Consider the following 24,850-nt stretch of genomic DNA (forward strand, 5'->3'; position numbering starts at 1 on the left):
TCCCTGACCCCGGAGCGAGGCTGTGACCCAGGGTCTCTCGCTGACCCCGGAGCGAGTCTTGTGACCCAGGGTCTCTCGCTGACCCCGGAGCGAGGCTCGTGACCCAGGGTCTCTCGCTGACCCTGGAGCGAGGCTTACTTTGCAGCAGGCACAGTATTTCCAGCAGAGCAGCAGCAGGAGCGCCAGGAGCAGCAGGAGGAAGATGAGCAGCGGAATGAGCCACCAGAAGGAGCCGGGAGGGCAGTCTGCAGGGCGAGAGGAGAAGGGAGGCAGTGCCCATGGCTGCCCGGGCTTCCCGGCGCCACGGGCTGCGCCCATCTGCCAGCTCACCTTTCTTCCTGTGTACCAGCACGGTGCTGTTGGGCCCAGGGCTGCCGTCGCCCTCCACGGTGTAGCTGTAGGTGCAGTCGTCATCTTCATCCCGGAACGAACAGTACTCCACCACCTCTTCCGCTGGACCCACAGATCGTTAGCAGGTCACTCTGACCCCAGTCCTCCCCCCGGGTCACCCTAGGGCCCGGTGAAGTATGCCTCCTCTGTAGCCCCTACCATGGGCTCTGAGGAAGAGCGAAGTCCCGGGATGAAGGGGACTGCCCTACCCAGGGCTGGCACCAGTAACAGCCTAGCCTAAAGTTCATCTCCCTTCCCTGGACAGCATGAGTGTGGTGTCCAGGCAGCAGAGCCGATTCAGGAGACAAATAGCATCCCATAGGCCGACTGCGTGCCCACCTGGGCCCTCCTACTCCGCTGTGGGCGTGCGCAGTCACTTTTCGGACACGTCATTCACGGTTCTTCGGACTCGGGCTTCCCGGCTCTGCCGTGAGCCATCCCCCCCTCCCCATCTCCCAGGGCGGCGTTCTGGGCCTCTTGCCCCAACTCTGAACCTCTGTAGGCTCAGAGTCCCCTGTCTAGGTCCTGGAGTATCTCACAACTCTGCTCACAACCCAGTCTAGACTGCATGACCTCGGCTCAGAACTCAAGCCTCTCCCCTAGAGGAGTAACCATTCTTTCCTGCTGGATTTTTCCTGCCCGGACTCTCAACACTAGGTCTCTCGAACCCCCTTACCCTCCTCCCTCTCCTTTCTCTCTCTTCTTCCCTCCCCACCCCCCTCTTTCTTTCATTTGGAGGCAGAGTCTCACTTTGTTGTCCTGGATGTCCTGGAAATCACTATGTAAACAGAGATCTACTTGCCTCTGTCTCCAAAATGCTGGTATTAAAGATGTATGATACCATACTGATGCCCCCTCCTTTTCTCTTTTCTTCCTTCCTTCCTTTCTTCCTTCCTTTCTTCCTTCCTTCCTTCCTTCCTTCCTTCCTTCCTTCCTTCCTTCCTTCCTTCCTTTCTTTTTGTTTTTCAAGACAGGGTTTCTTTGTAGATTTGGAGCCTGTCCTGGAACTAGCTCTTGAAGACCAGGTTGGCCTCAAACCCACAGAGATTCACCTGTCTCTGCCTCTCAAGTGTTGGGATTAAAGGCGTGGTAGTGCAGACAGTGTTTCTCTGTGTAGCCCCAGCTGTCCTAGAACTCACTCTGTAGACCAGGCTGGCCTTGAACTCACAGAGATCCACCTGCCTCTGCTGGGATAAAGGCGTGTGCAACCACCTCCCTGGCCCCCTACCTTTCTTCAGCTCATCGACCATCTTAACTTTGAAGCTGCAGTCCTCACAGGTGCGCCCTTTCTTCTCCCCAGTACCCCAGGCCTGGCACTGCACACAAGAGCGCAGGTCCTCACAGAGGCCCAGGCGGATCTAGATAGGGAGAGGAGGAACAGACAGGCACCATGCTGGGAGGCCCCGACTTCTCTTGCCCAGTGTCCGCCCTCCGTCAGCTTCTCCTTCCCACCCTCTGCTGTGCCTGGGGTTCCCGCGGCCTCACCGCGGAGTAGTTGATCTCACAGGTGGTGTCCGTGTAGAGAGACTGCTGGTTGCAGTGGCAGCGGCCACACTCACAGACGCCTCGTCCGTTGCAGATGCCCTGGGGCCGGAGGGGGCAGCAGTGAGCCAGCAGAGCTCCATCCATCCTCTGGTCATCTCTCAGAGGGCCCCCTCTACTGCCCACACTACCTGCCCCACGCCTAGGCCTACCCCATTGCTATCGATGCAGGTGGCATTGCTTAGGGGACAGTCACAGCTGCGGCCTGTCCAGCCGGGCTCACACACACACTGTCCCATGGAGCAGCGTCCGCGGTCTGTAAAGAGGTGAAGGAAGGGAGGGTAGAGTCATATTCATCTATGTAATTTAAGATGGCCACCCACTAGGGTGAGCCTCTGGGAGCCTGGAGGTAGAAGTTGTCCCTCAATTTTCTGGAATCTTCTCCCTTCTATCCTGCCTTCTAGTGAAGGCAGAGTGACCATCCCCCAAAACAAATCTATTCCTGTGATTTGCGTGTTCAAGAATCTCTAACGGGATGTAGGCCAGAGAAAGGGTACAGATATGTATAAATTAGAACTCGAACTTTTGAGGCTGGGGAGATGGCTCAGAGGGTAAAGGTGCTTGCTGCACACATGTGATGGTCTGCCATCAAGCACTAGAACCCGCATGGTGAAGACAACTCACACACCGGCCCTGTAGCACGCCTGCTCCCACCCCTCGCATGATAAATAAATGTCCCACTGAAGCCACAAAACCTGTTACAAGGCATCTAGGAGAATCCAGCAGTGAACGGTCAGGGTCCACAAATGAGTGTAGCAAGGTAGATACACAAGCAGAAGGTGATGTGATCCCCAGTGACTCCTTGCCGTTCCCCTAACCCAAGCCCCGTACAAGCTGGCCCTGCTGCATCCCCCAGCATCCTCCTCCCCTCCTCCCTCACGTGTCCACCTCTACTAAATGTCTGCCCCTCTCCAGATACACCCGGCTCATGCTTTAATTTCTCTACCACAGCACTCTGGGAAGGAGAGCCGGGGAGAAGAGACGCTAGACCAAAACCAGATAGATGGAGGAAGGAGCGGGGGGGTAAGATGTCTCAGTGGGCAAGGGTGATTGCGGACAGTCAGTCTGGACCAACATGGTGGAAGGAGAGAACTGACCTCTGACCTCGTCCGTATTCTGTCACACACACACAAACCACACACACACACACACACACACACACACACACTGAGGATAATAAAAAATTAAAAGACAAACAAGGATAAGAGGAGGTATAGAAAAACCAAGAGGATAACCTCCAGTGGGAGTTTAATAGTTTAATAAACATTTAATGGTTGGATTTTTTCTTCCTTCCTTCCTTCCTTTTTTCCTTCCTTCCTTCCTTCCTTTTTTTTCTTTCTTCCTTTCTATTCCTTTTGTTTTTTTGAGACAGGGTTTCTCTGTATAGCTTTGGAGCCTGTCCTGGAACTCACTCGGTAGACCAGTCTGACCTTGAACTCACAGAGATCCACCTGCCTCTGCCTCCTCAGTGCTGAGATTAAAGGCGTGTGACACCACTGCCCGGCTACTAGCTGTATTTTCATTTAGTCTCTCTGTCTAACTACCAGCTTCCACGGGCCTGCTTGCCTGAGCTGTGCCTCTCCTGAGTACAGGCCTGTACTCTCAGTGTTCACCAGACTGCACGGCTATGCACTCACGGCTTTGGTACCACACAGGGCTGGGTCCTGGGGAGATCGGGAGGAGACACAATTTTGTGGCCACCACTAGAAGTTTTGCATCTTTGCAGAGAAGCAAACTGTTCTCCCATGTTTCTGTCAAGTTTTGGGGGTTGAACCAGATGGTCTCCATTTTGAGCTGGAGTGGAGATCTGAGTACCAGAGGCAGCCTCTGAGAGTAGGAGTCTGTAGTCTGTTTGGCTGTCAGGGACCGAGGGGGGGAAGCCCAGACTATGGCTGAATCTGAACTGGGGATAGGGGTTCCGCCTCCACCCAGTACCCTCCTGCCCTCGGTGCTGGTCAAGGCTGCCTGGCTCACCATTGCACAGGAATCCAGAGGTGCGGGGACACTGGAAGTTGTCATACTCGCAGAAGTCACCCTCGTAGCGGCCTTCGCCGTAGCACACACAACGTCCACACTGGCACTCGCCGCGGCCTGAGCATGGCTTGTCCTCACCGTCGCGCAGACAGGGCTGCGTGTCGCTCAGAGAGCCCGTGGAGCAGTTGCAGGCCTTGCCACTCCTGGGGGAGACACTGGTCACTTCTGCACAGCCTGGGAGAAAGCCTGGGGTTTTTATGCTCCTGTTTCCGCAAAACCGGGTTCCGAAAACGTGGAGGCACGTTCAAATCATGCCGATAGCAGTGGCTCGGCTGAAACCTGAACCCCAGGGTCCTGCTCTTTGCTCACTAACTGTCCCCCTTCGTGATTCATCTGTCATGAGTCATGACAGACTTCCCAGTGCCTCAAGGCGGTTTTGCTTGTCTTTGCCTTTGCTGTGAGATGGGGTCTTTCCAGGAGACCCTGGCTGGCTTGGTCCTCCCTTTGCCTCCCCAGGGCTGGGATCATAGGCAGGCACCGCCGCACCTGGCAAAGGCGGATTTGCTGTTTCTTTACGGTCTCATTACATTGCCCAGGCTTCAAACTTCTGGACTTGAGGAATCCTCCTGCCTCAGCTCCCCAAGTAACCAAGTGGTCTGTGCATGGCACTGTAGCCTCACTGACACTCACCTACCCGTGGGTGATTTCTGTTCTTTCCTTTCAGAGGCAAGGCCTGGCTACATAGGCCTGGCTGGCCTGGAACTTGCTGTATAAACCAGGCTGGCCTCAAAGTCTCAGAGATCCGCCCGACTCTGCCTCCCAAATGCTTGGATGACAGATGGGAGCTGCCATATCTGCCACTAAGTTCATTTTATTAGGTCATCCGTTTGCATAAGATATGACCCGTGAAGAGCAAGTCTCACCTACTCTCAACACCCAACCCAGCGCCTGACAGACACCTTGTCCCCGTCTTAGCAGAGAGACATCCAGAAATAGCCCGTATATCCATGTATGGATGTGCCTCAGTTTATGACAGGGTTATGCCTAACAAATCCATTGCAAATTGAATACAATTACAGAACCTAACCCGGTTACAGTGAAGCCTAGTCCAGTCTAATGTCAGCCATTTTTGCATTCTTGTAACTGAAAAAGAAGAGGAGGAGACCAGAGACAGGCCTGGTGGCATAAACTTATAGTCTTACAACTTGGGAGTCCGAGACAGGATTGTGAGTTTGAGGCCAGTCTGCCCTATACAGTAGGACTTTATCTCAACAACAACAATAAACCAGTAAAAAAAAAATCCCCAACAAACAAACAAAGTAAAACAAGCCCAGAACAGGCTACATCAGACTCAGTAAGTAGGGCGCATCCTAAATAGTTTGAACTGGATCCACCCAACAGCTGGGTATACAGACAAGGAGTGCCCTGTGGCTGAACATCTCAGGGCAGGCACCCTTCCCCCACTCACCAGCCCTCGTTGCACACACAGTGTCCACACATGAAGTCTCCTCTGTAGCTGCAGCGAGATGACCGAACTTCCTTTTGCTGGAACAAGACCATGGTGTGTGCGTATGTTGTGGATATTACTTTAGCTGTGTAAAGGTGTGTTTGTTTATGGTCCATTTGTTTAATTACGTAAAGATCTGTTGGTTTTGTTTCACCTTGCCTGTCTAATAAAAACGTGAACATCCAAAACTAGGCAGGAGAGGGGTAGGCGGGGCTGGCAGACAAGGAGAATAAGTAGGAGAATTCTAGGCTCAAGGGAGAAGGGGGAGAGAGTGAGGGAGAAAGAGAGGGACATGCTCAGAACCAGCCAGGCCCCTGCCAGACGGCTAGCCGGAATAGGCCATACAGAAGGAATAAAGTAAAAAGCCCTGAGGCAAAACGTAGATAAAGAGAAGCAGGTTAAGTAGTAAGAGCTAGTGGAACAGGCATAAGATAAGACTGAGCATTCATAATGAAATATAAGTCTCCATGTCATGATTTGAGAGTTGGTTGGTGTCCCAGAAGAAAAAGCCTGCTACATGCACAGAGGGAAGTGACAGAACCCCTGGGCACATTTCGGGTGCGGAGACAAGATCTCACTATGGAGCTGAAGCTGATCTAGCACTTCTTTGTTCCTTTTTTCCTTCCTTTCTTTCTCTCTCTCTCTCTGTGTTTTTCTTTCTCTCTTTTTCTTCTTCCTTTCTTTTTTTTCCTTTTGAGACAGGGTATCTTTGTGTAGCCTTGGCTGTCCTGGAATTTGTTCTGTAGATCAGGCTGGCAACTCAGAGATCTGCCTGTCTCTACCTCCTGAGTGCTGGGATTAAAGGTGTGCACCACCAGTGCCCTGCTGGAACTTTCTATGTAGCCCAAACTGGTGTCAGACTTCTGGTTCGTTTCCCAGCCTTCCTAAATGCTTGGGTTACAAGTATTTCTGTCATGCCTGGCTTTGCCACTGGGTGTGTCTGCTGTTTTCTGTGACTGGGGATGGCTCTCCAGGGATGTGTACCCATAGAAGATTCCATACCTCACTTAGTGCTCGGCTCAGCCCCTCCCCCACAGTAGGACCGAATCTTACCAACTCACAGGCGCACACATCACAGATGACGCTCACGTCCATCAGGAGGCCGTCGGAGAAGGAAGGCTTGAGGTGGATGTTGCCTTTTCGGTCTTCTTCTGCCAGCTGACACACATGGGTCCCATCTATGTCCTCTACTGCCCGAAGCTGTACATTGTATGTGCCCTGCAGGGATCCTGCTGTCAGCCAAGGCAAGCCTTGCCCTGATGATCAGGGGTAGCGGTGCCTGAAGCCCTTGGCCCTTGGGATGGACCTGTGCTCTGATCCCCAGCTCCCCAGCTGCCCTGGTTAGGGCTGTAGATTCCTTCTTTATAGTGCTTTTAGTGTCGGAACAAGAGCCTCTCTGGCTCTGGGGCATTAGCCCGCTCGCTTGTCTTAGCAACCTTGAGGGCTGTGCATTCTTTTCACCCCTGCCACAGGGACAGGGAAATGGGCAAAGCAGAGGATGGTGCCAAGCTCCTCCAAGAGGTCGATGCCCGAAGAGTGGAACCCCAGGGGCCACGTGTCCCTTGTTAGAAGATGCCACTTTCGAATGCTCTGCCTCACTGCCCATTTCACGGTCCCCACATGAGCATACCACTTCCCCCCGCTTGATGTGAAAGGACCCAGTCTCTGTCTTCTGGAGTGTGTCGGAGGTGACCTCTGTCCTCAGGCCTCGTGGGCTATCCAGAGCTCTGATATCCAGGTTGGAGCGAATTCGCTGAAGGAGAAGAAGCCATCAGTGATCTGTGTGGCGCCTGGGCTCACCCACTGTGGCTTTTCCCCGACTCACATGGAAGAGAGACGTGAGCATGCAGGGGACCCCAGTGGCAGACCCTGTGAGCCTAGGGCCCTGGCCAAGTAGACTCCTCAAGCCCCGAAGGATGGCCAGAGACCCTGCCCCACTGGACTATCTCAGACTCATGGTTCAGCCTTCTCGCCCACTCTCCTTCCCCCTTCCCTGTCCCAGAAGGGCCCAATCTCTGCACCCCACACAGCTTCTCACATAGAAGGCCTCCTCCAGCAGCTCAACGATGTTGGACGAGTCCTCCTGCAGCACTCCCAGTGAGGAGACAGGGAAATACTTGTGAAGTTTCTGCAGAGACAACGCAGGCCTTGGGTTGAGTTCTTTCTCTTTGTATCTTCGTTAGCCCTTTTATGTACACAGTAAAACTACGCACTGAGCCCACTAGTGTAGCGGGACGTACCCTCTCAGCTGCTCGGGAGTTCAGTTAGGGGGGTGGGCAAGAGACCTCCCCACCGGAGCCCATTCCTAGGGACCCAGGAACTTTGGGAAGGGAAGGAGGTCCAAGAAGTTCTTTCTACCCCCTGCATTGTTCCCCCTGCCCCGGGGCCCAGGCCTCACACCTCGTAGTAGCTGTAGGAGTAGTTGGTGACAGCAAAGATGGGTATAATGTTGTGCTTGGCTAGCAGGCGCACCAATGTGGGCACAGACGGGTAGTCCTGCGTCTTGTATTGGGTGTAGGTGCCCGTGGCATCCAGGTGGCACTTCTCATCATTGCGGTTCATGATGCCAGCCAGCACGTTGGCGCCATCGGCCTCATAGTGGAAGGCAGACTCGGTGGAGAACACCAGCAGGTGGGTGCTGTCAGCCCGCCAGCCGATGTCCCTCTGGAAGGCAAGGAGGGCCATGCTCACTAAACCGGCTGCTTGCTGAGGACTTCCATTCCTTCATCATATAGGAAGAGAGGAGCGGTTCCCAACAGGGGCCCGGATGGGAGCCACAGGATTAAGAGCATGTGCCGTCATGGCAACAAGTGAATGATGACAGTGAGAACCAGAACGCGATGATGAGGGACGGGGAAAACAAGTGCCGAGTGCAGGCACGCCACGGATGCCATTGAAAGTCAGATCTCATACAGTGTGACAGCTCCTTACCCCGGCCCTCAGTCACCCTGCAAGGATAGTACAGATGCATGGGGAAAATGCTTGCAGCACCATGCCAAAGGAAACGGGCAGGCTGAAAGACAGAGCAGCTGTGGTGCCTTGAATAGGGACGGCCTCCATAGGCTCCTGGAGTGAATGGCTGGCCATCGGGGAGTGGCACTACTTGGGAGGGATAGGAGGTGTGGCCATGCTGGCCAGGCCCAGAGTCTCTCTTTTCCTGTTGCCTGTGCGTGTAAATGTAGAACTCTCAGCTCCTTCTCCATGACTGTGCAGAACCAGCACCATGTCTGCCTGTGGGCCGCCATGCTTCCCGCCATGATGATAATGGACTAAACCTCTTAACTGTAAGCTAGCCCCAATTAAATGCTCTCTTTTCTAAGAGTTGCTGTGGTCATGGTTTCTCTTCACAGAAATAGAACACTGACTAACGCAGCAGCGTAACGCAAATAGGGTGACATCTCTGTATGGCCTCAGCTGTCCTGATGTTCTGGAAGTCAACAAGTAGATCAGGCTTGCCTTGAACTCCCACTTCTGGCTTGGGGGTGATCTCTCTCTCTCTCTCTCTCTCTCTCTCTCTCTCTCTCTCTCTCTCTCATACATATATATGTATAGATATAGATATATAGATATGTTTTCTCAATAGAGGGTTTCTCTGTGTAGCCCTGGCTGTCCTGAACTCACTCTGTAGACCAGGCTGGCCTTGAACTTAGGGATCTGCCCGTCTCTGCCTCCAAAGTGCTGGGATTAAAGCCATGTGCCACAACACCTGGTCTGTTTTGCTTTTTAGGGTCTCATGTAGCCCATGCCGGTTTTGAACTCAGAAGCAGCTAAGGGTGATTTTGGATTCCTGATGGTCCTGCCTCCATCCACTTCCTAAGTTCTGGGGTTGCAGATGTGTATCACCCTGATGGGCTTATATAGCATGGTTTCAAAACCTGCATTACAAGAGCAAGTACGATAGTATTACACGAAGAAAAAAAGGCCAAGTTTCAGAATTATAGGTAAAACAATCCTACTGTATATTATGTGGATAAAGGGACAACAGGCTATAGAGGGTGGCTATTTGCTGGTGGTGGGATTACAGACAAGTTTTGCTTTCTAATTTATCTGTCATATGAATGGGCTGTTTTCAAAATGAAAAAGAATGACTCGCTACCTGAAAAAAAAAAAAAAAGAATGACCATTTTATTCTGCTAGCGCCGGGCCAGGGAGATGGCTCCTCAGGTGATGGTGTTTGTCTTCAAGCTCGATAACCTGAGTTCTGTCCCTCAGGCAGGGGAAGGTAGAGAACTGACGCCCGGAAGCTGTGCTCTGACTCCACACTGTGGCATGCATGCACACAAGTAAATAATTAATTGCCCACACAGCTGGAGACTGGGCAGCTTGTAGCATGGAGGATGGGAGGATGGGCTGGTAGTGTCAGAGCCCTGGATATTCCAGAACTACCAGACCAATGATGGCCTCACTGACCAATACAAAAGCAAGTTGGGACTACTCACGCGGTTATGGACCCTGAATCCCAGCATGTCAAAACTAGGATTAGAATTAAGGGACTCTGGAATGTCTGATGCTCTTAAGGAATGAGGTCCAGGCCTCTGAGTACCCTCTTAGGGGTTTCCAAGTCTCATGGTGGCGGAACAGGCCAGCAGCAGTTTATATCCTTCCCAGAAAGCTGCGACCCTGGCCTAAGCTGGCAGGGTCCCTCTGGACACTCACTGTGCACACAGCTGTCTGCAGGATGGCATCGAAGCCCCCTTCAGGAGCGTCCAGGTTGCCTGAGATCCGTTCTCCTTGCAGTTTGTCCAAAAATTCGTCCACACTCTCTGTCAAGCTGATGACATTCTTGAAGGAGAACGGAGGGTCGCTGTTGGGCCAGGGCTCCTTCAGCCTAGACAGAGGTGCAGATAGAGCCAGTGTCAGGGAAGGGTCAGGTCCCTCATGCTCCAGTGCCCATGGCCAGGACCCCTGCCCACTCAGACCCAGACCTGCCCACTCACTTCTCAGGCCTCATGTCTGTCTGAGGGACACTGACTTTGTCCACAAACTTTCCAAATCCAATAGTGTAGTCACTGGTGAGCTGGCGCAAGATCTTGGCTGAGCATCAGGAAAAAGGAAGACAGCTGAGTCCCAGCAGCCCCACAGGGGACCCTGGGCTGGCTCAGGGGACAAGAAATCAGCTCACAAATCCAGACCTCTTGTAAACGCTGTGTGTTGAACATGAGTTCACAGACCCATAGCTTTTGTTCTATTTTTTTTAAAAAATTATTTTATAGGCATGGTGTTTTGCTTGCATATATGTCTGTGCACTATGAGGATGCCTGGTACCCATGCGGGCCTGACGAGGGATCAGATCCCCTGGAACTGGAGTTACAGACATAAGCTGCCATGTGGGTGCTGGGAATTGAACCCACGTCTTCTGGAAGAACAGCCAGTACTCTTAACTGTAGAACCATCTCTATAGCCCCCTTTGTTCAGATTTACAGTTGGGGGAAATGAGACTGGAGGGGACCTAGAATTGTCCATTTAGAAATAGCGGGGCAGCCAGTTGGTGGTGGCACACGCCAGTACTCATGAGGCAGAGGCAGGAAGATCTCTGAGCTTAAGGTCAGCCTGGTCTATAGAGTGAGTTCCAGGACAGCCAGGGCTGTACAGAGAGACACTGCCTCAAAAAACAAACAAACAGTGGGGTAGCTGGGCACTGGACTCAGTTTATTCTGCAGAACTGACATACCCATGGCATTGTGGCATGGGGTTCCCTCTTTGTCAGGGCCAAATAGCTTGGCTCCTTGCCATTCTTGGGTTTCCTGCGAAACCTCAGATAGTGAGCAGAGTCTGGCCAGAATGTCCCTCTGCAAATGGGGACTCTTTGAGGTGCGTGTAGGTGAGTGGGTTGGGGGGGGGCACTCAGATGTTTTGTCTTTCCCCTGGGGTATATGCAGCTGTCCTGTGTCTTGGCATCCTAAGCCAGCTGGGCAAGCCCCATCCCTACCCTCTCCACTCCATACTATATCCCTTACCCAGGTTCTGCCCCATCTGCTTGAGGTTGTCCAGATCATCAGACATGGAGTTGGAGAAGTCCATGAGGATATACAGATCCATGGGGCTCTCCAAGGGCTCAAACACCTTGAACACAAAGCTGCGCTCCTCACCCGGTCGCAGCCGGACCTGCAGGCCTTGGGGAGACACCTGGCTGCGGTGCAGGGTGGTATCAATCTGGGTGTTCTGTGTCCAAGGGAGTGGGACAGTTTATTAGAAGATCCCTCTGGAGGCCTGAGGGGGGCATCTCAGGCCTGCCATGGGGCACCATGGTTCTCAGAACCAGCCAGTCTTAGGCATGGAGAGCCCAGCCTGCCACCCCGCTCCAGGCACCTCCGTGATGTCAAGGCTGCTCTCCATGACCAGCACACTCTCTCCCCGGCAGCCTGCGGCCAGAAGCTCCGCCTGGGTGTTGCAGCGCCGCTCCTTGAACAGCTGGCCAGAAGCAGATGAACTCAGTGCAGGTGATGGCCAACCCCTGGCCAGCCCAATCCCGGGTGATTTCCTGCTGACACTTCTGACCCTGACCTCTTTCCCACACCCATCTGGTCTGGGGCTTGGCTGAGCGGGTGGAAAGAATGAAGCTGGCCAGAGCTGGTGCTGGGGTGTGGGGTGGTGGTGCTGGGGTGGGGGTGGTGGTGCTGGGGTGTGGGGTGGTGGTGGTGCTGGGGTGTGGGTGGTGGTGGTGCTGGGGTGGTGGTGGTAGGTGGTGGCTCAGGCTGGCCCAGCAAGCCTAGGAGTAGTGGCTCACCTCGTCTGTGCAGTAGGCACAGCTCTTGTCCACACGGATGCACTCTGTGCAGCTCTTCACCTGCGCCTTCTTGCAACGGTTGGCTGGGGAGCAGAGGCAAATGAAGGAGGGTCTCACCAGCGACCGTCCTTCCCCAACTGTGCCTTCACCCGAGAGAAGTGTGGCTTCTCTCTCCCAAACTTAGAGAGGACAAGATGGTCTATTCCACATAGCACAGTTAGGAATAACGAGAGCAGGGCCTCGAACCTGGAACTTTCTTCTCAAGTTGGGAGGATGGAGAGACAAAATGGAAGCACAGGCTTTGCTGGGTGGACCACCCATGCCATTTAATCTTTCCTAGGTATGGCCAGCCTGCAGCCCTCAGGCTTGTATGGCTGGAACTAACTATCAATGCAGATCAATACACAATAGTAGACTTACTTAAAGCATCATGAGATTTTTTTTTCTTTTTTGGTAACTTGATTGCATAGTTCTCAAGCACGAACTTTGTCGATGATATCATGTCTCAACGTCAAAAGGTTGACTGTAATTGTTAGGCCCTACAAAAGCTCCCATCTGCCCAGGCCCCCGTGACAAGCCACGTCCACCATTCCCTGCCCTTTGTCAGCTCCTCTTCATTATGGCTTGTGTTTCCTAGATTGTTGTCAGGGGACTGTTCTGTCCCCTGAACCTCCTCTAGGGAAGGGACTATCTGCCTTGGTTATCACAGGACCCTTGTGCCTAGCACAAGGCTGGGCACATAGCAGGTTCTCAGTAAGTGGATGGAAGCCCATAATTTAAATAAATGTTATTAGGGTTCTCCTTGGTTCTGCTTAGTTAGAATCGCAATAAGGCTCAATTAGCTGCACCAGGGCACACAGTAGGGGCTCCCTTGGGCTCTAGGCCACAGGACCCTGGTCAGTGTCTAGCAATGGTTCTGATGAGGGAAGGGAAGCCCCAACTCTCTTTGGTTGTCAGTTTATATGGTGTAAATATTCCCACCATACAAACATGACCTCAATAGGCAGGAAAAACTTGGTAGGAGTCATTTTTCAACTGGGGACACTCAAGAGTAGTTGGTATGTTAGGAGTCTCCTTCCAGGATCCCCTAAAACTCATAGCTACTGAGGCCTCAGCTCTGACTCTTGGTGGGCAGCTTACCCTCCTTTCTAGCCCAGGACACTATGCAGGGCCTACAGCTATCAGAGGGGAAGGGCGTGGACCCTCAGGTTCTCCAGCCTGAGTGAGGTACAGATGTCAGCAGCTGAGTAGCTGACTTCTGCAGGGTTATGTCTCAAGAGCTGCCTAGAGGGGTGTCTGCGGGGATGTTTAGACTCACCCATGTTTCCAGGAAGACTGATACTCAACACGACTGCCAGCAGCAGCTTCACCCATTGGCTGGAACGTGGCCCTGCCATCTCCTCTTCCTGCAAAAGCACAACAATGGGTACACGATGCCTCGAGAGCCCTGGTCTGCGGTGTCGGCTCCCTGGATCCCCCCCAGAGCTCCACGGGTCAATCTTATCGTGTAAGTGTGGAAATGGAGGCTCAACCCTGGGTGTGGGGGAATCATGCCTAGAATCACAGCTCATGGGGTATAAAAGAGATAGATAGATGGAGGCTGTCAAGGGTTAAGTGGCCACAGGGGGCGCTCTGCTTGTGAATGACAGAGACAAGTAGTTTTATACCTGTCTTCTCCACTATCCCCCCTTTTTAAGATTTATTTATTTATTTTATGTATGAATGCTCTATCTGCATATATACCTTTATGCCAGAAGAGGGCATCAGATCCCACTACAGATGGTTGTGAGCAAGCCGGGCGGTGGTGGCGCACGCCTTTAATCCCAGCACTCGGGAGGCAGAGGCAGGCGGGTCTCTGTGAGTTCGAGGCCAGCCTGGTCTACAAGAGCTAGTTCCAGGACAGGCTCTAAAAAAGCTGCAGAGAAACCCTGTCTCGAAAAACCAAAAAAAAAAAAAAAAAAAAAAAAAAAAAAAAAGAAAAAAAAAAGAAAAAAAAACCCAACAACAGATGGTTGTGAGCAACCATGTGGTTGCTGGGAATTGAACTCAGGACCTCTGGAAGAGCAGCTGGTGCTCTTGACCACTGAGCCATGTCTCCAGCACCCACTACCCCTTTCTTGCCATCCCTGCAGAGACCACATACCCTGATTCCGCTGCCCTCTCTGGAAAACCTCTCTGGCCTTTTGTGGACTCTGGGCTCTGAGACCCATCCAGTACCAGGTATCTTGGAGCTGGTCTCAGGATGGTAGCGTGGGCATTTATTCTGTCCCTGCCTGTCACTTCCCAATGGGCAAAGATACAGTCTCTCAGTAAGTAGGCTTCCTTCCCAGGGGCACTGGATGTTGTACCCGCTGCCTGACTCTGCACCAGCTGTCTTGTTCTTTGTGAGGGCAGTAGGACCAAGAGGAGAGGTCCTGGCGTGGCAGTGGTGCCGGCTGGGTTCTACACTGCCTGCCGGTTCATCAGTGTGGCCTCAAAATGCGCCTGGGTTCTACATTGCCTGCCGGTTCATCAGCGTGGCCTCTAAATGCGCCTGGGTTCTACACTGCCTGCCACTTCATCAGCGTGGCCTCTAAATGCCCTGCGTTTCCCCCAACTTCTGCCTATCTCAGAGTTGAGTTTTCAGGGCCCAGGGAAAATTTAAAAGCCCCCGGTGCCCACTCTCTCATACACAGTAGCCTTTGGCTCGCCATTAAACCACCTCAGTACATCAGCAGTGTTGCGTGTCAGGCCTTTGGGCCGCCCAAAGAGTGTAAGGAAAGAGGCCAGCCCCAGAGCCACCAGGGCCTGCATAGAGGGGGGTGGAAGTCCAGGGTCACACCTCTTTTTCTGGGGCCGGAACTCGTAGGGGCTCAGACAAGGCCACATCCACTGACCCTCTTCCTTGGAATCTTTCTTAGTAACCCCAGTTTGTTAGAGCGGGGAGAGCCCCAGGGTCTGGTCTGGGAGGCTGAGGCCTTCCGTTTAGAAAAGAAAGCAGGATGCCCTGTCCCCTGCACCCAGTGTGTGGTCTCCGGGGAGGCAGACAACAGCCCCAGCATATCCACAGGCAGAGCCGGCATAGAGAAGCCACCCTAACAGGGCAGTGGCTGGAAGGGAACCCTGAATCAGCAGAGGGGCGGCTCCTGGGAAGAATGAGTTTCTTGCAGCCTCAGGCATAGGCACCACACCCACATGCTACACAATGCAAGTTGCAGATTTGGCCTCCCTGCGGGCACCATTACCTAGGCAGGTATGGGCATCGGAGGGACAGTCCCATCCCTTTTCACAGGCCTAGCATATAGAGCTGTCACCAGCAACCAAGACAGCAACACTTCAGCACAGGTACCAAAGCATCTGCACAGGACCCCAGTGGGAGAGGCTTTAGGACCGGAGGCTGTGGGCCTTCTACATCTAGCAATCAGTATTGGGAGGGTCTGATGGGGATTTGGGAACAGCACAGATTCTGTACTAAACACACACACACACACACACACACACACACACACACACTATAAAATGGCAATTAAGGGCCTAGGCAGACACTCTGCTTTCTTCAACTCAGCTTGTATTTAAGAAGTTCAAAAGTAGTGACCTATTATAGAAATGACACCACTACACACAAAGGTTAGGATTGTGGATGCCATCAGAGTATGTGATTGCCCGAGGTGTGCAGGCTGGGTGTGCAGACAGGACAACAGTTCTTAAAGCTGCCCTGTCACTCACTGGAACTCTCTCTCTCTCTCTCTCTCTCTCTCTCTCTCTCTCTCTCTCAGTCTCTCTCTGTCTCTGTCTCTGTCTCTCTCTCTCTCCCTTTCCACACACACACACACACACACACACACACACACACACACACACACACACACACACAGAGCCCCTAGAAGGACAGGAACAAATGGGATGGTCTACCTGGGTACAAGCCTGTGCTCAGGGTGTGGCAAGTCTGTTGGGGAGAAGGAAGAGGTCTGTCCTGGCCCTTGGGAACCACCCGGAATCCCAGGCCACGGTGACAGCCAGAAGGCTGCCACTAGAGATTGTGGGGAAGAGTGCAGAGCAGGGGTGGGAGAAGAGCTTGCACCGCTACTGGGTAAGATTCTGAAAATTCCTTGAGAAGGGGCACCTGGAGTGGGCTTTGGGAAGAGAGCAGGCTGGTGGCCTGCCAAGAGGAAAATCAGGGACTCCCCATGCTTCCCTGTATGCTCTGAGTCACCACACAGCAGATCGCCACCGAGGGGAGGCAGACACCCAGGGGCCGGTGAGCCCCCAGCTTCTACCCACTCCTGTTGCACCTCTAGCAGGGGCATCTGATGGCCACCATCCTACCCCAGATCCCAGCCACCCTGCTCCCAGTTGCCCCCTGCTCACACCGTGGCAAGCCTGGCACCTGTCCTGGCAGCATGGGCAGAGGCAGCCAGGGCCTGTCAATCTTCAGGGAAGGAAAGGCGAAACAAAAGCCAACTAGTTTCTCTGCGCGGCCCCGGGCCGGAGTGGGTACTCCTGGCGACCCCGGGGCACAGCGGCAGGCGGTGCGCCCCTTGGACGCCTGCTCCCGGCGTGAGCTGCACCTACCTTGGTGGGTGCCTGGGCTGCGCTGGGTCGAGCTGAGCGCGCGGGCGAGCCCGGAGGGGCAGCAGGACGGGCGGCGGCGGGCGGGAGCCAGCAGTGCTTTATGGACGGGCGGCGCAGGTAAAAAGGAGGCGCTGGTGAGTCAGGCGGGCTGCATTCCTGCGCTCTGCGCGCACCTGTCGGGGCAGGAGCTGGGGTGTCGCCGCAGCCGCCAGGCCCGCCCCCCGGAAAGGGCTGCGGCTCCCGCGGCGCCGGCCCTGAGCCCCGAGCTGCCGCGAAGGGGCTGGAGGAGGAGCCGCCCCTCTCTGCAGTTCGGACCCGGGCTCCCGTCTTCCCGACCAGTCCAGCTCCCGGATCGGGTGCCCCGGCCGCTCCGGGTCGCTGGGCGGCTTCTTAATACCCAGCTTCTGGGCATTGAGCCCAGCTGGGCCGATCCCGCTGCCTCGACGGCCATCGGGTCCTGCACCTCCCTCTCCGTGTCAGCTGAGGATGGGTCAAACCCCAAACTGGTAGGGAGATTTAGTACCTGGGCGGCTGGCCTGCGGGTCCTCTCAGCCGCTACAATGTAGCTAGAGGAACGGATAGGCAAGGGTGGGGTCCTCTGGGTTTCTTCAGATACTCAAATCTCCCTAAAATGTAATCGTATAACATTTTAATCTAAAGGCCACGTGACCTAGCATGCAGTAGCACTCATGGATTGTTACAATGTTGGTGACAAGCTGATTGACAAGTCTTACTCTTGTTGCAGATTCTCAACCGCCCGCGGGCCCCGCTTCTGTTTAATAATGAACCTGTTGAGGTGCTGCAGATCCCAACTCTATCCCCCCCCCCTACACACACACGTATCTCATCTCACCTGCTAGCCATGCTCGGCAGGGCCTGGCACACCAATCAGTCCAGTCTCCAAACTGTGGCGGCTTCTCGCTCCCCAAGTGTCTGAACAGAGGCATGCCGTCTTTAAACTCAGCTTGATTTGGCCTTACTCTTGGAGACCCTGGGCTAATGTCACAAGATCTTAATATTTCCTTGACACCCCCACACCCCCACACCTGGTTTATAGGTCCAATAACATGGCCTTGTCTCACTCTGTAGTCCAGGTTAGTCTTGAACTTGTGGCAATTCACCTGCCTCTACCCCGCAAGTGCTGGGATTACAGGCATTCACCACACCTGCTAGTCTATCATTTTCCTTTGTTAGGGTGTTTGGGGTAGAACCTAGGTCTTCCTACCTGCCAAACATGTACCCTCTAGCCTAGGATATGGCTTCTTCATGGTGTTTGCTATACTGGTTTGAAATGATCTGCCCACTGTGAACCCTGAGGGCAGATGTTTTCTGCCCCCTGGGGTGACCCAAGTCAGGAGACATGGGGAGGACAATGCCCAGGTCTGGCTATAGATAAGGGTGCTTTTCCCACAGCCTCAGCCCTGACGCCTGGCTCATACCAAGAACACAATAAATAGTGTAGGTGGTCAAGATGGCTTAATTGGCTAAGGGGTTTGCTGCCAACCCTAACGACCTGAGTTTAATCCCTGGTAGAGCTCACTCTCACATATCCTCTATGGTGTATATGTCCACGCCATCCTCCCAAATAAACAAATGTAAAATATGGTGGTGCAGGGCTTTGATTCCAGCCCTTAGGAAGCAGAGGCAGGTGGATCTCTGTGAGTTCAAGGCCAACCTGGTCTACGTAGAGTGTTTCAGACTAGCCAGAGCTACACAGACCTTGCCTCAAAAATAATACTAACAAAAATAAACCTTAAGAAGACAGATAGCCTTCCTGAGTAATCCCCTTCTCCCACCACACACTGGAGATTAAATCTAAGGCCTTGTCTTTAAAAGGTTCTGCACCTGGCCAGGGCCTCAGAGAGGCTAGAATGCAGGGACATTGGGGAAGGAGCTTGGTGTGTTTTCAGCACTCAGGTGTATGTGCCAGGCCAGGTCAGTGCCTTGTGGACATCGGCCACTCCAACAGGCACCCAGGCCACTCTGGAAAACAAGACCTCTGCATGTTAATTAAAAAAAATTTAGCCGGCCGGGCGATGGTGGCGCACGCCTTTAATCCCAGCACTCGGGAGGCAGAGGCAGGCGGATCTCTGTGAGTTCAAGGCCAGCCTGGTCTATAAGAGCTAGTTCCAGGACAGCCAGGGCTACAGAGAAACCCTGTTTTGAAAAAACAAAACCAAAAACAACACCACCAAAAAAAAAAAAAATAACAAAGCAAAACAAAAAAAATAACTGTTGGGTTTGGTGGTCAGCAACCAGTGACTCAGGAGGGGAACAGAGAAGCATCACAGCTGCCAGCCTGCATGGACTCACACGGCAGTGTGAGGCTGCTCCGAGTCGCCCTGCAGAACCTGGCTCACATCGATGAATAAATGAGTGACTGAGGGTGCTGCACTTGCTCAGACTACATAAAGTCCTAGGCCCAGTCCCTAGCAACCGCCCCCACCCCATGAAGTAAAACTTTAGTTACTAGTTAAGTTGCTTGTTTAGTGTGCACGCGTTTAACGGGCTCCAGCCTGAGTGCGGCCCACCACGGGCTGTGTTGACAATTCTTCAGGGGTATGCTGGACTGTATTATGACACAGATCCCCAGACTCCATGAAATGCAGAGTGAGGGTGGCCCTCCTCTAATTCAGGCCTCCGAAGGTGGAGAGAGGGGTAGATCCCCAGACCAGCTGTCTAGCAAGTTTAGCTACCAAGGAGTCCTGGGTTTGGCTGAGAGACCCTGCCTCAAAGAGTAAGGTGGACAAGCAGTGGAGGACGTTCCTAACATCAGCTTCTACATGCCTGTGCACCCCACATGCACGTAAACCCATGCGCATGTAAGAATGTGGATACATACACACACACATACACACACATACACACACATATACACACATACACATACACACAAGTGTAAAAACATGCTGAAGGAGGGGCTGGAGAGATGGTTCAGTGGTTAAGAGCATTGGCTGCTCTTCCAGAAGTCCTGAGTTCAATTCCCAGCACCCACATTTGGTGCTTTCTTCTGGCCTGCAGGCATACCTGTGGGTGGAGAACACCATATTTACATAATAAGTAAAATATCTTTTGCCAGGCGGTGGTGGCGCACGCCTTTAATCCAGCACTCAGGAGGCAGAAGCAGGCGGATCTCTGTGAGTTTGAGGCCAGCCTGTTCTACAAGAGCTAGTTCCAGGACAGCTAGGACTGTTACACAGGAAAACCCTGTCTCAAAAAACCAAAAAACCAAAACCAAAGCAAAAAAAAAAACCAAAACAAACAAACAAAAAAAACCCAAAAAACAAAAAAAAAGTTGAAGGATGAAAAATATTTATTTTTACCATTTGTCTTCAAAAGTATGGTTTTGCTACGTTGCTATATGTTCATGTGTTTTTTTATTCTATATGTTTATGAGTGTGTGTTTTAAAATCTCTTTGTGTGTGTATGTGTGCCCTCGTGTGGAGGTCAGAGGTCAGCCTCAGGCCTTGGCCTTACCTTCTGCCTTGGGCCAGTTTCTGTGTACTTCGGGCTAAGATGGCCTGTGAGCTTCCGAGATTTCTCATGTCTCTGCCTCTTATCTCAATCTGGGAGTGCTGGGATTACAGGGACCAATTAGTTTGTTGTGCAGGGGATTTGAACTCAGGTCCTCATGTGGCAGGCACCTTACCCACATAGGGAGCATCCCCCTCCCCCGCTCCAGGTTCTGTTTCTTTTTTAAATATTTATTTATTATGTATACAATATTCTGTCTGTGTGTATCCCTGCAGGCCAGAATAGGGCACCAGACCCCTAAACAGATGGTTGTGAGCCACCATGTGGTTGCTGGGAATTGAACTCAGGACCTTTGGAAGAGCAGGTAATGCTCTTAGCTGCTGAGCCATCTCTCCAGCCCCGTTTGTTTGTTTTTTGTTTGTATTTACAATTGTACCTATCCTCTAGACTCCAGCATAATCTGAGAACACCCCAGTACCACGTCTCAAAGGCTCTATGTAAACGTGACTCAGTTCACGTTTACATTTCTGAACTGCCTAGACATGTCTATCACCATGGCTTCCTTTCGAGTCCAAGTCCGATTCCGGTCACCTGCACCATCCGACTAGGTCTCCTCCCTAATCTAGCAGATTTTCGTTCTCCACAGCGATTTTTCTTCAGGATGAGTCTTATTTGCCCAGTGGGTAACATGCTTACTGTTCAAGCATGAAAAACGTCACTCAAATAAAAGCTGGGGGTGGTGGCATAATCCCGTAGCCTGGGGGGAAGGGGCAGGCAGGTGACTAGCCAGTGTCGCTGGGACCAAGAGCTCTAGAAAGATAAATACAAAGTGGAGAGCCGGCTAGACGGCTCTGTGGACAAAGGTGTGTGCTGACCTGAGTTCAATCCTGGAACTCACATAAAGGTGGGTGGAAGGAGACCCACTCCATAAAGTCACCTTTGGTCTCCGTGTGTGCCATGGTATGTGTGTGTACACACACAGAGGTGGGCCATAGTGGCGGCACACACCTTTGATCCCAGCCCTTAGGAGGCAGAGGCATGTAGATCTCTGTGAGGTCAAAGGCCCCCTTGTCTACATAGTGAGTTCCAGGCCAGTTGGGGCTATATAGCCTTGTCTCAAAACAAAACAAAACAAAATAACAAACAAAACAAAACAAGAAAAGTGATCAGTAGTTAAGAGCATGTGTTGCTCTTGCAGAGGACCCTGGTTTGGTTCTCAGCACTTACACGGTGGCTCCCATCATCCCTAACTCCAGTTCCAGGGGACCAGATGCCCTCTCCTGGCCTCAGCCACCAGGCATGCATGCGGCACACACACTTGCAGGTAAAACACTCACACACAGAAAATAAAAGTTTACAAAAAGGCATCTGATGATCTGATGCCAAGCTTTGGTCTTCACACAGGTGCAAGTATGTGCCAACCCTGCAACCGTGCGCGCGCGCACACACAGTGTAAGAGGAAAACACACGTTTACAGAAGTACGTGTCAACGTGGTCAGATCGCTGCAGAGGGAATTCCCAGAATGACTGCACTTGTGTGTGAGGACCCAGGCAATCCCTGCTTAGACAGACGCCTTTATCCTTCTCTCCCTGGTCATTTCCTGCTATGAATGCACACATCTAGTGTCTGATTCCTGGAGCAGAGAGCACCTTCCTCGCCCACCACAAAGATGATTGACTGATTCTTTGAGTTTCCTGGCAGCCCCCTCCATCAATGAATCTGGAATTGGGTGAGCTATTTACCTCTTCTTTTCGTCGTCTCTTGGAAAAACATGTCAAGTTTCAAAAAGCAAAACCACAAATTCTGATCTCCCCCAGAGGAAATGTTGTTAAAGATAATCCCCACGGGGACCGACTCCAAGCCTTGTCTGAGACGCACCCCGGCTTCCCCTCCGGTTTTCTACTTCAAAATGACGAAGCAGCCAGGCCTGCTTCCTCCACACTGACCTTTAAAGAGGCATCTGTTGTCTGGGGAAGCCCAGCTTTCTGGATTGATCTGATTTTTTTCTTCATGTGTAGGGATTAGTGCTTTAGGATTTGAGGGAGGTGGCTCTGTCCACCACAGGGGTCCTGGAGATTGAACTTCGGTCACCAAGCTTTCTGGCAAGCACTCTTACCAGCTGAACTATAACCTTTATTTATATTTATTTACTTATTTGGTCTTTTGAGACAGGGTTTCTCTGTGTAGACCAGGCTGGCCTTGAACTCAGATTCTCCTGCCACTGCCTCCCAGTGCTCAGATTAAAGGCATGTGCCAACACTGCCTGGCCACACTTTCTTTTCATACTTTTTTTTTTTTTTGGTTTTTCAAGACAGGGTTTCTCTGTAGCTTTGGAGCCTGTCCCGGAACTCGCTCTGTAGACCAGGCTGGCCTCGAACTCAGAGATCCGCCTGCTTCTGCTTCCCAAGTACTGGATTAAAGGCATGCGCCATCACCACCCGGCTCATACTTTTTTTTAAAAAAAATATCATTACAGGGGCCAGGAGAGATGACTCATTAGTTAAGAGCACTCTGGTTGCTCTTGCAGAGAACTGGGGTTCAGTTCTCAGCACCTACATGGCCACTCACAATCGTCTTTAAGTCCAGCTCCACAGGACCCGATGCCTCTTCTGGCCTTCATGGGAACCAGGGACCCTGGTGGAGCAGACATATATAAAACACCCTTACGTAAAATAAAACAAACGACTACACACAGACTTCCGCAATCCACTTCCAAAGGGGCTTGTAGAGTCTGAGCTGGCGGAGCATGTGCTTTGCGAAATGCCTTAAACGAGAGGCAAAGAAGCAAAGTTGCAATGGTGTCAGCTAGGCCGGGGAGTTGGCCACATCCCCATCAAGGGCTATTTTTATTTGTTTGTTTGTTTGTTTTTGTTTTTTTTGAGACAGGGTTTCTCTGCAGTTTTTTAGAGCCTGTCCTGGAACTAGCTCTTGTAGACAAGGCTGGCCTCGAACTCAGAGATCCGCCTGCCTCTGCCTCCTGAGTGCTGGGATTAAAGGCGTGCACCACCACCACCCGGCCAAGGGCTATTTTTAGACAGGGTCTCAGGTAGCCGAGGCTAGCCTCTGCTTCCCAAGTGCTGGGATTATAGGCACGTGCCACCACACTAGCTTATACATGCGACAGAGGGGATTGGACCCAGGTTTTCCCCAAACTCATATCTCTGAACTGCCCACCTCGGACCTGGGTGTTCTGTGCCAACGAGGGCACCATCTGTCAGGGGTTGCAGGGCAAGCCTTTCCAGGTGCTCTTGGGAGGGCCTGCAGCAGGAATTCCCCCACCCCCAAATGTTGCAGAGTGCCTTCAAGGAGAGAAAGGGACGAGTGTGACTCCGTTTTTATTTTAGGGATCTCACAGGCAGTTTGTCAGTCCTTGGATCACAAAACAAACACCAGCCACAAACTCAGCAGCACCTTCCTTGGTCTCTGTTGGTCCCTTCACAGCCTGGTTTCCTCCTCTGACACTCAGCCTTTCCGCAGTGTGGGAAGGAGAGCTGCCAGAGGGCACGAAAGGCAAGCATTCCCCTCTGGCATCTTGGGCTGATGAACCTGTTTGGGTCCTAAGAGGGGTGACTGGTGCTACCCAGAGCCTGCTGCTGGGCAGAGATAACGACAGAGGAAGGGTGGGGTGGCAGAAACCTTCCCAAGAGCAGGCTTTCACATAAACAATGAGCTGCTGCCCCGGCCAGAGCAGGAGGTGATTCATCACCACCACTGCGTGGATCCTGCTGGCCACACTCACTGGGCACTGAGGGACTGGGGTGGCCTTGGCCAGGTGCCCACACCTTGCTCCTGCCCTGGGCAGGTTGGGAGTCACATCCCAGCCCTCTGTTAACTGGCCTGATTTCAAAAGCCTGGGTGTGTATCAGAAGCAATGTGGGGAGCACTTAACTGCACCCATGGGAGCAGAGGCCTCTGCTATTGCCTGAGAATTGTTGCGATCTGGTTTCCGGGTCAGGAAAGCAGAAATCAGGAAGGAGCCTGTGTCTGACACCCCTCTTGAGCCCCCTCCTGCCCATGCCCCTGGGCACACGCTGGGAATGACCACAGTCACTCCCTGGGCCACCCCTCCGAGACTCTCAGTTTCTGTCATGCCATGGTTCATCCTGAGCAGTAATTCTGGCTGAGACGGGGGGGCACTTGTTTGCCTGAACACAGCATGGGAGAGGCCAGTGCACCTGGCGTGCAGGGACCTAAGAATGCAGTACTTTTAATTGGGTGAGACCCCAAGAGGTCTATGGACAGCCTGTCCAATGCACCCCACTGCCTCTGCTGCAATGTCCTTCCGGCTGGAATGTCACATAGAGGCTCCTTTTGGAAGGCGCATGGGGAGCACATCTTAGTCCTGAAACAATGGCACCTCCCAGCGGGCAGCAGTCACCGGACAGCAGAGTCCTGCCAAATCCTGGGGGTGCCCTCTGGTCACTGCTTGGCCTTCTTCACAATGGTGCCCACAGCAGAAATGACGGTGGTCTTGGAGCCACTGGCACTAGTGGTGACAGTGACCACTGCTGGCAGCGTGGCTGTGGTGGTGAGGATGGTAGGCTGCGCTATGGCCGTCACTGGAATGGCAGAATCCCATTTGCTCTTTCTCTTCTGGGCATCTAGAGGCAACAAGAGAGAAATGGAGCTCAAAATCAATCAGAACAGGATCCCAAAGGCAGGACCCCTTTACTACCAGGTCAGA

General features: G+C 52.7%; 2 protein-coding genes across 4 annotated transcripts in view; both read right to left on the reverse strand.

Moving 5' to 3' along the window:
• Positions 1-16,928, reverse strand: part of Itgb4 (integrin subunit beta 4) — a 32,410-nt gene extending 15,482 nt beyond the window's left edge. For 2 of the 3 annotated variants that reach the window (XM_038326013.1, XM_038326014.1), the window contains exons 1-18: positions 16,692-16,926; positions 13,459-13,546; positions 12,141-12,223; positions 11,723-11,824; positions 11,371-11,575; positions 10,351-10,447; positions 10,070-10,241; positions 7,814-8,077; positions 7,452-7,541; positions 7,044-7,166; positions 6,467-6,631; positions 5,375-5,451; positions 3,907-4,109; positions 2,085-2,188; positions 1,876-1,974; positions 1,619-1,748; positions 331-453; positions 139-245 (exon numbers count right to left, since the gene is read on the reverse strand). In XM_038326013.1, the coding sequence (XP_038181941.1) occupies positions 139-245; positions 331-453; positions 1,619-1,748; positions 1,876-1,974; positions 2,085-2,188; positions 3,907-4,109; positions 5,375-5,451; positions 6,467-6,631; positions 7,044-7,166; positions 7,452-7,541; positions 7,814-8,077; positions 10,070-10,241; positions 10,351-10,447; positions 11,371-11,575; positions 11,723-11,824; positions 12,141-12,223; positions 13,459-13,537 (2,223 nt within the window). In that variant the 5' untranslated portion in view covers positions 13,538-13,546; positions 16,692-16,926. Of the gene's footprint in view, positions 1-138; positions 246-330; positions 454-1,618; positions 1,749-1,875; positions 1,975-2,084; positions 2,189-3,906; positions 4,110-5,374; positions 5,452-6,466; positions 6,632-7,043; positions 7,167-7,451; positions 7,542-7,813; positions 8,078-10,069; positions 10,242-10,350; positions 10,448-11,370; positions 11,576-11,722; positions 11,825-12,140; positions 12,224-13,458; positions 13,547-16,691 lie in introns of all 3 variants that reach the window. The other variant, XM_038326012.1, reaches the window with a different exon arrangement.
• A 6,557-nt stretch (positions 16,929-23,485) lies between these two features.
• Positions 23,486-24,850, reverse strand: part of LOC119813241 (SAP30 binding protein) — a 30,561-nt gene continuing 29,196 nt past the window's right edge. Inside the window, exon 11 of the mRNA XM_038328457.2 lies at positions 23,486-24,767. Coding sequence (XP_038184385.1) covers positions 24,586-24,767 — 182 coding nt within the window. The 3' untranslated portion in view covers positions 23,486-24,585. The remainder of the gene's footprint in view (positions 24,768-24,850) is intronic.

The sequence above is a fragment of the Arvicola amphibius genome, chromosome 4, assembly GCF_903992535.2.
Source record: "Arvicola amphibius chromosome 4, mArvAmp1.2, whole genome shotgun sequence".
Taxonomy (NCBI): Eukaryota; Metazoa; Chordata; class Mammalia; order Rodentia; family Cricetidae; genus Arvicola; species Arvicola amphibius.